The sequence below is a fragment of the Urocitellus parryii genome, chromosome 8, assembly GCF_045843805.1.
Source record: "Urocitellus parryii isolate mUroPar1 chromosome 8, mUroPar1.hap1, whole genome shotgun sequence".
NCBI classification, from domain to species: domain Eukaryota; kingdom Metazoa; phylum Chordata; class Mammalia; order Rodentia; family Sciuridae; genus Urocitellus; species Urocitellus parryii.
This window is the reverse complement of record NC_135538.1, coordinates 2,142,576-2,155,407: the sequence shown is the minus strand read 5'-3', so window position 1 is coordinate 2,155,407 and position 12,832 is coordinate 2,142,576. Positions and strand designations below refer to the sequence as shown.

General features: G+C 42.5%; 1 protein-coding gene across 4 annotated transcripts in view; it reads left to right on the top strand.

The window, feature by feature from the left end:
- Cep43 (centrosomal protein 43) overlaps positions 1–9,638 on the top strand; it is a 38,728-nt gene extending 29,090 nt beyond the window's left edge. For 2 of the 4 annotated variants that reach the window (XM_077802217.1, XM_026379547.2), the window contains 3 exons: positions 464–503; positions 1,342–1,438; positions 7,502–9,638. In XM_077802217.1, coding sequence (XP_077658343.1) covers positions 464–503; positions 1,342–1,438; positions 7,502–7,576 — 212 coding nt within the window. In that variant the 3' untranslated portion in view covers positions 7,577–9,638. Of the gene's footprint in view, positions 1–463; positions 504–1,341; positions 1,439–7,501 lie in introns of those variants that run through there. The other 2 variants (XR_003299945.1, XR_003299946.2) reach the window with 2 other exon arrangements.
- The last annotated feature ends 3,194 nt before the right edge of the window (positions 9,639–12,832 follow it).

Below are 12,832 nucleotides of genomic sequence, written 5' to 3'. Positions count from 1 at the left end.
TGGGTTCTGGGGCTGTTTGAGCTCAGCGCTGTTGGGCTGGAGCTGGTCCACTGATGTGATCCTGCCTCTTCGCACCATGGGCGTCATACTTGGATCTTAACAACAGCAGTTGGCTTAGAAGTTTCAGTGGTTCACAGCAGGTATCCAGAGGGGCTGACAGCAGTGAGCTTGCTGCTGCCAAGCTCCATCCAGTCAAAGGGCAGCATCAAGAGCACGCCCTCTGAGGGCTAGAGTAAAGGCAAGGTATAGCTCACCCCCTAGGAGACGGGGTGACCACTTGGGACAGCTCTTGTCATTGTCTTCATAGTGATGGAAAAGGTGTTGTTTCTGATCTTAAGTCTTCTCTCTTAATGATGCATTATAGTTCAGTCATGTATATTGTTTTGGCAGAAAACATGTTTAGTTGTAGATAAATTATGCAGTGTTTATGTAAATGTAACATATCTTTTCTTAAACTTATCAGGGACTGGAGAAGATGACGACTATCTTGATGATTTTAATAGGTAAGAAAAATGGACAAATATTTGTAACTTCTGAATATAGACAAATGTGACAAGGTGATGTTAGGGTTTTAGTAAATTTGATTCTCTTGTTCATATTAATTGAAGGTGAATAAAAGAATGGTTAATCCAAAGTTGTAGTTTTGGAGCATGCTCTTCATCTTGCATTAATACATGGATATCCGCATCATGTTGATGCTGGTAAGAATGAGATAAAGAGCTGACATGGAGCAGTTGAGGCGAGTCATGTGGGTGCAGGTAGTACCATGCCAGAGTGCACTCTTATCGCTTTCTTTCCTCTTGATGGTAAGAGTGGCCTGTATTAAGTTTTTTAAAAAATGGCCCTTTCCAATTATTTTTCTAATTCTGATGCTATTTTTTAATATTTTATGTCAGATAACCTTAAAAACATAAAAATAGTCTAGATATTGCCTAATAGTTTGGAAGTAATATTTGTTGTTGGGCTGACTGGAAATTTTAAAATTAGACAACAACGAGTTTTACCTTGACACTTTTTATTGCATTTGAAATATGTATTCATTTTTAGCATATAAAATTAGCGTATAGTTGTTTTGAGAGAGTGTGATAGAGTAGATGAAATCTTAGAAATCTGGGTTTGTTTTCTTGCCATTGTGTTCGGAAAGTCACCATTGAACCTTGGTTTTCTCCTCCAAACTGCTGAGGTGGTTACTGAGATGTTAGTGAGGTGATATGTGTGAAACTGATATTGAATGTTATAGTTTACTCAGAAGATTAAGATTAATGTGTGTGCACATGTGAAAAATATTAGCTCTTCTTTTCAGAGTTCTTACTTTTCTTTCTTTTCTCCTCTTGGAATTAGTGCCAGCCGTCGCTCAGAAAAAAGCGAACTAAGTATTGGTGAAGAAATTGAAGAAGACCTGTCTGTGGGAGGAGACGACATCAATACCAGTGATAAAGTATGGTGTCACATATTCCTGGGGAATGCTGTTTTTGCCTATTTGTTGATTTACTGTAAAGCTTCAGAATTTCTACTGATCCATAGAGATAGAGTTGAAAGCTGTGAGAAGTTCATGACAGAGTTACCTGTTCCAAATCTCTTACGAATGTCTGTAATGAATACGTAGAGTTGCTTTCACTTGCTGTTTGTGTTGGGGCCCGTGTGCCTCCAACATGTCTGAGTTGTTCTGGGTGCTGGGCTTGCAGGGGGTCAAATGCCAGGGTGGATCAGCTGGAGTCAGAGTGGCCTGCTTGGTGTGTATGTAGAGGTAGGGTGGAGCCTGTGGTCGTCTTGGGGCCAGTGGAGACTCCAGAGCAGGTGAAGCAGGGCCACGCTGGAATCATCAGCAGTGAGTACAAGGGCACACAGCATGTCCGGTCACCATTTATAGTCGGGAGTCCTACTTGAGGTCCACACTTGAGCTTCTCATGCATTAGAGAAGAGAGCATCTGGATGCTTCGCTGTGGCCCCACTTCTCAGGATCACATCTGTCCGTGGCTGGTGTGGGTCTGCCTTGCTATGAGGTGGCTGCTCTTCCAGAATGAGGTGGCTTTGCACAGGTCTGCGATTATCACATGGGGAAAAGGCCTGCAGGAAAGCCCTCATTTGACCATGAAATGCCATGGTCCAAGTTGGCCGGGTCTGTGTTTGCATTCTCATTTTCTTAGGTGGGCTTCCACCTTCCGTCCTGGTTTCTTTATTTATGAGGTGAAAGCACAGATACTACTTATGGAATTGTTGTGAAGGCTGTGTGATAATTTGTAAAGTAGGGTACCTTCTCTAATTCTGGATACACTGTAGACTTAAATTATCTGCCTTTACCCCTTCATCCTCGGCCACCTGTGAGGCCTCCAAGTAATACCAAAGAAACTACAGAGGATCTCTCCCCGCCAGTTTTCTTGATGGAGTTAATGTTGTAGAGATCAGCTATGAACTCACACGTGAGAAAATAGGGGTAGGAGCGTGAAGTGGAAGACTTTGGAGTAAGTGATGGCTGAGCCGTGATTTGTGAATTGGCTAGGGGAGAGTCGATGTGGTCTCCAGTCAGCCACTAGAGGCTGTGAGTGGCTTTGGGGGGCAGCTGCCAGGCTTGGCTTTCTTGGCTTTGTTCATTGTTGGTCACCCTCTCTGAGTTTCTGTGCTCTGGGAATTTTCCCCTGCAGCTGAACTTGATGTGATTGTGCTGTTTTACAGCAGCCTTGCACATGGAGTGACAGCTGTACTTCATCAGCTAGCGTTTTTTAGAAAGTTGTGTGCAGAGGGTTAATACTATGCACTTGAAGAATACAAAGAATATTTTTGTATTCTTTGCTACTGTGGAGGTTTTTTTTAATTTTTTTTTTTAATTGTAGTTGTACACAGTACCTTTATTTTATTTATTTATTTTTATGTGGTGCTGAGGATCAAACCCAGGGCCACTTGCTAGGCAAGTGCTCTACTGCTGAGCCACAACCCCAGCTTTTTGCTGAGGTGACCAAAACCAGTTCTACATGAACCAGTAGGTGGTGTAGAAAGTATGCTGCTAGTGGCTGTGAGAACCGAGGTATCTCTGTGGAGTGGCCATGTTTGGTACGTGGGTCTGCTTTTGAGTCCAAGCTTTTTGACTTGCAAACTTGGACAAGTTATTTAAATTTGGGGCCTTAGCTTTCTCATTTATTTTGCAAGGGGGTGATCATTATGAACATTAGAGATAAGTGTGTGAAGCTTACGGTTCAGTTTTGGCAGAATAGGCATTCAATAAAGGGTCACTAATCCTGCTGTTTTTGTTATAGCCATAAATAAGATACAAACTCCTTCCTTGATTTCTCTACAGGGACATGGAGAAAAGTGATGCACATAGTGTTTGAAAATTCAAGGTAGAAAGTGAGAAGTGCTGTTAAATGCCTGTTATTTGTGAGCTTATGAAAATTCAAAAGTGGGAACTGATGTTGGACTGGATTTGACAGATGGCTAATTAGGTTTTGTTGGGTGGGAGCAGCGTGGAAAGCTGGGGCCGGAGAACACAGGGCCATTTGAGGGTGCCATGCAAAGGGATGCAGTGATGGGGGTCTGCCCAGAGCCAGCAAGCATAGAGGCTCAGGGTGGCCAAGGAAAGGGCCACGCCCTCCTGAGCTTGGTGCCCTTGGCTTCCTGTCAGTGGGAGTGACCTAGTGAAGCAGGCACGTGAACATGTGCACTCCAGCTGTTCTTCAGAATGTGGTTCCGAGTTCTTCATTGTCCATTTGTATGAAGCTTCTGCCACAGAGATCATTGTTTCCCTTTCAGGACTCAAAATGTTTTAGGAATTCTTATTTTGTGACATGAAAAACCTGTTTTTATAGTGTTGAACAAAGATGACTACTTGGGGAATTCTAATTCTAAAACTAGTAATGTAGGGAATCCATTTATTTCCAGTTAACCTTTGTTCTTACAGTTTTCTTTCAAGGTAGCCACCTGAAATTAAGCTGATTTCTTTGGAAGTGGTTTGGTTATTGTGGTCTCTTTCTTTTTTTTTTTTTAATTTAAATTAATACATAAAAGTTTTAAAAAGATACATATTTGACAAATGTACACATTGTACTGTTTTGTTATTGTTGTTCCAGGATATGGAACTGAGGGGCACTCAACCACTAAGCCCAGTCCTCAGCTTTTTTTTTTTTTTTTTTTTTTTTTTTTTTTTGTGTGTGTGTGTGTGTGTGTGTGTGTGTGTGTGTGTGTTAGAGACAGTCTCTTTGAGTTGCTTAGGGTCTCACTAAGTTGCTGTCTTTGAACTCAAAATTCTCAGCCTCCTGAGCCACTGGGATTATAGCATGTATTTGCCACCACTCCTGGCTTGTGCAATGTGTAAATCAGTTTTAAGTGTATCTCTTCAAATGTTTCTTTATGGTGAAAACATCCATAAATTTCTTCTTATACTTTTTGAAATATATAGTACATTATCATGATCCACAGTTACCTACAGTGCAGCAGCTTGCCAGAACTTCTTATTCCCTGTAACTATGACCCAGCACTTAGGCGAGCCTGTCTGCATTCCCCAACCCCACCCTGCCCTCCGGTGACCGCTGCTGTACTTTCCACTCCTCTGAGACCAGCTGTGTTCGATTTTTCATGAGTGGGATCCTGTGTCTTTCTGTGCTGGCTGAGTTCCCTTAGCGTCATGTAGTCCAGGTTCACCCATCAGTTTCTTTTTTATGATTGAATAGCCTTTCATTGTGTATGAGTCACATTTCTTTATCCATCGTCAGTTAATGGACACTTGTTTCCATTTTTTGGCTGTTGTGAATAGTGCTCCAGTGAACATGGGAGTGCAGATATATCTTTTCAAGGTCCTAATTCTATTTCTTTTGGAGATATGCCTGGGTGTGGGATTGTTGGATCATAAGGGCATCTGTTTTTAATTTTCTGAGGCCCCTCCACATTGTTTTCCATAATGGCTGTACAGTTTACATTCCCACCAGCAGTGTGTGTGCATTCCAGAACTTGTTTCTTTTTTTTCCCATCATATCCCTTATTAGTGGAGTGATGTGACCACCTCATTTTGGTTTTGATTTGCATTTACCTGATGATTAGTTATGTGAGCATTTTTGACACATCTCTTGATCATTTGTATGTTTTCTTTTGAGAAATGTCTGTTTAGGACTATTGTCTGTTGGTTATTTTATTTTTTGCTTATGGGTTTTTTGAGTTCCTTATATAGTCTGGATGACAGTCCCACATCAGACACAATAGTTTGCAAGGGTTTTCTTCCATTCTGTAGATTGTCTCTTCACTCTTGTTCTCTTTGTTGTGCAGAAGTGTTTTATGTGATGTGTTTTTTGTCTGTGCTTTTTGGGTCTTCTTCAAAAAAAATCCTTGCCCATTCCAATCCCCCTTTTCTTCTAGTAGATACGTATAGTTTCAGATCTTACATTAAAAATCTTTAATCCATTGTGTTGATTTTTATAACTGGTGAGAGATAAGGGTCTACTGTATGTGAGTACCCAGTTTTTCCAGTGCCATTTATCTAGAGAGATACAGAAAAGGCATTTGGTAAAATTTACCATCCTCTCATGATTTAAAAAAAAAAAAAAGACTGAAAAACTAGGTATAGAAGGAACGTACCTCAACATAATAAAGCCATGTATAATAAGCCAACGGCCTACATTATGCTGAATGAGGAAAAGCTGAAAACTTTCTTTCTAAGCTCTGGAATAAGGCAAGATGCCCACTTCATAGTGCAAGAAGGCCCAGGCAGAGCAATTAAGCAAGAGAAAGGGCATCTAGATTGTAAAGGAGAAGTCAAGTTGCCACTGTTGCAGAAGCATTGGTCTTAAATGCTATAAAACCCCATAGACGCCACAAAAAACTTAGGACCAATACGCAAATTCAGCAGTTACGGGGTACAGAATCAACACGCAAAACTCAGTAGTGTTGCTGTATGTCAGTGGTGAATTACCTGAAATAGAAATCAAGAAAGCAGCCTTCAAAAGCCTGGAGTGACTGAATTATCTATATTAAGAAAGATTGTCTTCTAGTCCACAAATTTTCCTGTATTCACTCTTGTCTATAGTTTAGAATCAGTATTAATATAGTACTTGATTGTTTTGCAAATAAAATGGAATACCTTACCTGTTTCATCCTGTAATAATGATAGCAGGAGGACATGGAGTTCCAGGACATGGATCTGTTTTTATAATCTGTAGGCTTTTCTGTCATTTTCAGGTTTTCGTTTTTTTATTTTTATATGTGTGTGTGTACACTGATTTTGGATCGAAAAATATAAGAACCTCAGTTAAGATTTCTAATAATTTTCCTTGTGATAGTTTTACACGAGGACTATATTTGGATCAAGAGTGAGAGGGCTTATTTATTCAAAAGGGTTTTATTCCTAACTTAACATTTCTCTATACTGAAAGAGTAATGAAATGGGAAGATGTATTGGGGGCAGAGGAACAGATAGATAAGAGTGCATCTCAGATCTTAAGAGGGGACTGTGTCCTTCCTGTCATGTATCGTGGTCCTGTGTATCATGTAGTGGTCCAGGGTTGGCCCACTCTCCCCCTGAGAGGCCACTTGTCTTTTCAGGCATACAGTTTTGTCCTAACTACTCGGCTTTGCCTGGAATTGGGAACACAGCTGTAGATGGTGCTTAGGGCATGGTTTGCAGTCCTGAGGACCTTCCCTGCTATGGTAGCTGGTTCATGCAGATGAGGGTGGGTCTGGGTGGAACTGAGAAGGCATGCCACCATTCCTGTGTCTTGGAGCATGTGTCTTGGCCCTTGGATTTTCCATGCTGTTAAGATCATTAGCCTAAGAAGTTTACAAAAATGAATATGTCCATGTTGGCTGGTTAGTGCTTAAGCAGAATTAGTGAACGCTCATTTGTACAGCGCTGGTGGCCCCAAAGCTGGAGTACAAGGCTCTGGCCAACCTTGTGGTCCTGGGTCTGTCTGCCTCACTGCAGCCACCAGCAGGCTGACCGACTCCAGCTTCCATGAATTCAGTGTTAGCAGGTATCGGTTGGGCCTGAAGTTTGAAGTTAGGAACTTAAGGTGCATACCATTATTTAAAAACACAGTAGGCAGTAGTAGTTTTCAAGTGAGAAATCTGAACATTTTCAATGAATTTCAGTAATGCTTATTTGGGTAAAGTTTAGTTTTTTAGAGACTTGGCAATTCAGAGACCTTTGCTATCAACAGAATCACATACTGGGGCTGTGCTCACCTAAGGAGATTTTGTGATGTCTTCCATGGATTTCAGTTTCTTAAATTGGTTTAAGGTCTCTAAGATGTTGTTTCCTTTCTTTTTAATTTTCACTTGAAATATTTTCGAGTACAATCAGTACAAAGCACTGAACTCAGAAGGTTGTGCTGATTTTCTTTAGCCATAGGATTTGAGGCAAATCCCTTCTCAACATTTCAGTTTTACCACCTATCTCAGGAGTTTTAAATATGAAGCAAATATAGAATAAAAAATGTTTAAATTATAGCAATCTGCATTTTTTAAAATTAAGATGCTATCCACATTGTGATACTAATTCTTTTCTTTGTTTTGAACAACAAAGCTTGATGACCTCACACAAGACCTGACTGTCTCCCAGCTCAGTGATGTCGCGGATTATCTGGAAGATGTTGCATAGACATGAAGAGGAACTCTTCTAATTAACAAAGGACAAAGGACTGATCAGCTCCATATTTTTTTTTCCAGACAATCACTCTTTGCTGGAATGTCTATTCCCTATTGGTGCCTTGCATTTCAAAAAGACTGCAGATATTTTTAAAAATTAGCTTCTCATTTTACTGCAAAATACTTCCTGTATGAGCCCATGTGTGGAAGATGTAATATTCCTAATCTGGCTTAGCTGTATGTTTCTCTGTGGAAGTTGACTGTCTGCTTTCAGGCTCATCACAGGGAGGGACCCATGGAAACGTCAGTGTCACAAGCATAAGGAGCGGTGTCAATAAAGCCGTAGGTTTGCACAACTCTGCTGCAGTGGTCTTTGGAGCCTTAGCTTCAGCCATCTGAAAACAAATCTTCCTTACCACTTAGTATGTTTTGATATTAGGTGGTTCTACACATAGATCCAGTAAATTTGTGATACTGAAGTATATTGATGTAAGTAGATTTGATGTATCAACTTTATTTTGTATTTCCTTCCTTTTGGAAGGTTTGTTAGACCATTAAGGTTATATTAAAGTCCTCTTGTGTGTGCTATTTAGTTTTGTTTGTTTAAAAGAAATCTAGGGTGGTTTTGACCTTTAATTCTTTGACTTGTCAGTAACAATTAACATTTACGGTCACCATGTCTCCTCTTGTCCATGTAGGCAGCTTTAGGCACAGTCCTCTTTGTTGCAGCTGCAGCTTCTTACTGTGCAGATACCTTGAAACATAGTAAATACCAAAGTGCATCTGAAACCACTAAGCAGTGCTTTCATTTCAGATCTGTAAGTCAATGTTTAAATCCAAATTGGAATGAAACAGTAGTAATGGCCTAAGACCATATATATTCAGTTTGACAAGCTTTATATATTGTACATAATTTCACTGTAAACCCTTTAAAAACAGAGCCATAGTAGAATTTCCAGCAGTCTCATTTACCAACATGCTGTGATGTAGGTCACTGACATTTATCATGCTACTAAGATTTTAAAATGTGCAAGTAGGAAAAACAGAAGTGGTGCAGTGTGTTCATGTGAATACAAGCTGTGAAGGTGTTAATTTTTGTACTTTTTATTTCACATACGACTTATTAAAAAGTTACCTTTATTAATAAAAAGAGCAAATAAGGCATAGTTGGTGGGTCACGGTAAGTGACAGACTGCGTTGCATAATGCCAGTTTTCCATTTTGTATTAACTGAAGAATTGCAAAAATATTTATCAGGCCCTGCAATGTAGAGGAAATGAAAATTTAATGAGGATCAAGGCTATCTAACCTTAGAATCTGGCTAAGTAAAACTGAGCTGTAAACATTAAGAGGAAGTAGGACAGAAAATGGGCCAGGCGTCCTGGAACCCCCACGTTTCTGTCCTCAGTTTGTGGGCCCCTATCTGTCCCAGTCAGCTTTTCAGGTTTGAAAAATAGCACTGCATGAAGATGGAACTGGGCTTGATACAGTCTGCGTTTCCTGGGGAACGTGTCATCTGTGTGAGCACTTTCTAAAATCTCTGGTCCTCTGGAGTCTGAATCAGTGTGCGATTTGTGTGTGTGTGTGTGTGTGTGTGTGTGTGTGTGTGTGTGTGTGTGGTGATGCTGGGAATGGAACCCAGGGCCTCACACATGCCAAGCGGATGCTCTACTACTGAGCCACACCTCCAGCCCATGGTCCATTTTTGGTGGAAGCTACATTTCAGTGCAGTGATGTGGGAGCAGAGCAGGATGTGGCTATTTAAATTTATGGAAAGCTTTGAAACAATAGCATCTGAAATTTGTCATTTTCTGTTTCTCATAGACTCTGACCTTTCAGTGATATTTGGGAGGGTGGGGAGAAAATGCAAGATTTATCACTTCTCATCAGCACTATGTTACAGATTACTGAATGATTTTGAAATTTAAAATTGAACTATGGAGAAGTTTTCACATGTATTCCTTGCTTAGATATTATTACCCTGTTAAAACTTACAATGTGAAGTTATAGGTTTTGTGTTTGATTAGTGTTTTCTTTTTGTTTAAAAAATATATATTAAAATATTAACTCATGAGACACATATCTTACGGCAACTTATATTTTACAGTGTTTTGTGTTTTTTATGGTGCTTTGGATCAAACCCAGGGCTTCATATGTCCTAGGCAGTCACTCTGCCATGGGGCCTTACAGTGGCATTTCAGAGAAGTGCTAGCTTTCCTTTTTTGAGGGGTCGGCGGGGGCGGGGGGTACCAGGGGTTGAACTCAGGGGCACTCGACCACTGAGCCACATCCCCAGCCCTATTAGAGACAGGGGCTCACTGAGTTGCTTAGCACACCTCCCTTTGCTGAGGCTGTCTTTGAACTCACCATCCTCCTGTCTTAGCCTCCCGAGATGCTAAAGTTACAGGTGTGCACCACCACACCTGACTAGGCCTTCCCTTTTATTGATGAGAATCACAAATGAATGAAAAGCACTTGTTTGGTATTCTTGTGCACCCTCTGCGTTCACGTGTGGAGCGTCTGCTCGCTCTCCATGTCTTCTCCCTCTGCTCATGTGCTGGGGCCAAGTACCCTAAATCTGTATCCGCCCAGAATCGCACAAGGTTTGTCTTGCTCGTTTTTGGTGCCTTCCGGAGTAAAGGAGAAACCCCATTCTGTCTCAGTTACCCTTGTGTTTAGTTATCTCTCATCACTGAATGATCTTGCTTATTTTTATATATTGTCCAGTAAGCTCTGTGAGAACAAGGACTTTTTTTTTTTTATTATTTTTTAATATTTATTTTTTAGTTCTCGGCGGACACAACATCTTTGTTGGTATGTGGTGCTGAGGATCGAACCCGGGCCGCACGCATGCCAGGCGAGCGCGCTACCGCTTGAGCCACCTCCCCAGCCCAGAACAAGGACTTTTTTAAAAAAGCATACTTAGAGTAGCATTTGCCCCTAGTGTGTGCTCAACAAATCTATGTTGTAAAAATCCATGGTAAGCACTGGCAGACGGGTAGGGGCATGGAGTTTCTGGCTGGACAGCTTCCTCTCAAGTATAATGCTACAGAGTTTGTGGGGGGACGGCTGTCCCTATCCCAAGCTTGGAGAGGCCCCCAACTTCAATGCTGAATAGGTGGGTGACAGATGGGTCTGGTTCAGTTGAAGTTTGTTCACCAATGCCCAAGTGGAGAGTTGAAGACAGTCCCCTTTGCACGGCTCTGGTGTGGATGTTTTGGGCACTTGAGGAGCAGAGCAGCCCTCAAGGTCACTGGACCACAAGGTGGGGGATGGGAGGAGAATGAGAAAGGAGAAGCAGTTCTCCTGGAGAAGAGTGCCCCCGACCAAGTGTAGCCCTGCGTTGGGCACTGAGTTGGGAAGGGAGACTCTGTGACGTCCCAGTTTTCATTTGGACTGTGTACATAGGGGGGCCTTTTAGGCAATGGTTGCACCCCGAGTGCTCTGGCCAAATAGGTGAATCCACTGAGAGCTGAAGGGACTGCTGGGACATGGGACTAGTTGGAGGAGGAGTCACAGAGGGGCCTGCTCCTCTCTGCTTCCTGGCTGCCATTAGCTGAGCAGCCTTCTCCCACTGTACCCTTCCTCCATGGTGCTCTTCCTCATTGCAGGCCAAGATGAGTGGAGCTAGCTGATCCTGGACTGGAACCTCCGAGACCATGATCCTCCTCTTAGGTTGTTCTTGCAAGGTGTTTTTGGTCACAGTGACAACACCCCATCAGTGCACCCTGGTTCCACTCCTGCCCTCCTACAGTTCAAATTACTTGTCCTTTGGTACTTCTAGGAGAAGAGCATATTTGGGGAGACAGAAGTAAATTTCAGCAGTCCAGACCAAAACCGATCTAATTATACTATAAAAGACCTACAATGACTTTTTTCTTTTTTTTTCCCCCCTTTGGTACCTAAATTTGGCTGCTAGGAAAAGTGAAAGATGATTTTTTTAAAACTATTCCTTGGAGATGGGGGTCTTTGCTCTGTTGCCCAGACTGGCCTTGAGCTTCTGGACTTCACAGTCTTCATGCTTTCATGCCTCAGCCTTTTGAGCAGCTGGCATTGTGGGTGTGTGCCACTGCTTCAGGCTCTCCAGGGAGTTTTGATTAAAACATTGGGCTAAGATTTAGTAATAGGGCTGACTAGTGGGATGACAAAAAAAAAAAAAAGGAACTGCAAAGATAAGTTCAAAGCATTCTATTTTTATCCAAATGGCCAGGATGAGAGCAGCAGCAGCAGGAAACTTGGCCAGAGGACCTCTGGTGGCTGACAGAGGAGCCCTAGTGGGTGAGGACGGGAAGTGCCTGGGCAAGCACTGGCGGTGCCTGAATAATGGCCGCAAAGTTAGGAGCATGGTCAATGGATGTGGCATTCATGCCACGATCACAAAGGGCCTTGCTGTCAGTGTAAGATGGGTCTCAACATAGTGAGATCACACCGGTCCTTCATGTCACAACTGTGTGGAGACCAGTCCTGCTGGGCTGCACCCACTGCTGCTTCCAGGGGAGGCAGATGAGCAGGACCTCCCACGCAGCACAAGGCTCTACTGGCCAGACCCGCTTTCTTGGAAACCCAAATGGAGAGGCGAGGTGGTGGATGCTGGCGTCAGGGCTCTGGGACAAGAGCAAACAAGAGGCTTCCTGGCATTTTGATTAGAGGCTTGTTTCTGGCATGTTAGATTCATAGGTTGATGTGAAACGATTTTTACATAAATGTTTAATTTTCAAACATTTATTCTTTGTTTAAAAGCTTTGTAAGTTACCAGAATATTGGACATAGATCCTTGTCGTTCCTCTTGTTCTAAATCATATATGGTTCTTAAAACTAAGTGGAGGCTCTTCAGAGTGAAGGTTGCTGGTAAGTTCCCTTTCACTCCAGGCACCTCGCAGTCCTCAGGTTTGAGACTCTGTCTTCCTGTCTGGTGTAGGTTTTGAGTCCTGTGTGTGGCCACAGAGCCTTCGGTGGACCTGTGGGGCTTGGAGGAGCACATTGCCATCCTCTGACCCCGTACCCCTTACATCTCACTCCTGGGCAACTATTTTTTTCTACTACTTCAAGGCTCAGGTTTGCCCATTTTCTCCGTTCCTGAGCCTTAGCTACAGAGAACCCTTCACCAAAGGTAACCAGCCACAGCTCTCAGAGCTGCTTTTGAGCTCTGAAGAGCTGCTGTGGGCTTCCTGCACCTTCCTCCTCCCCATTCCAGCTCCCACAGGCCTTTATCTGCACCTAAGACTCAGTCTCCAGGAGTTGGCTGTCTGGGCAGCCCAGTCCGTGAGCCC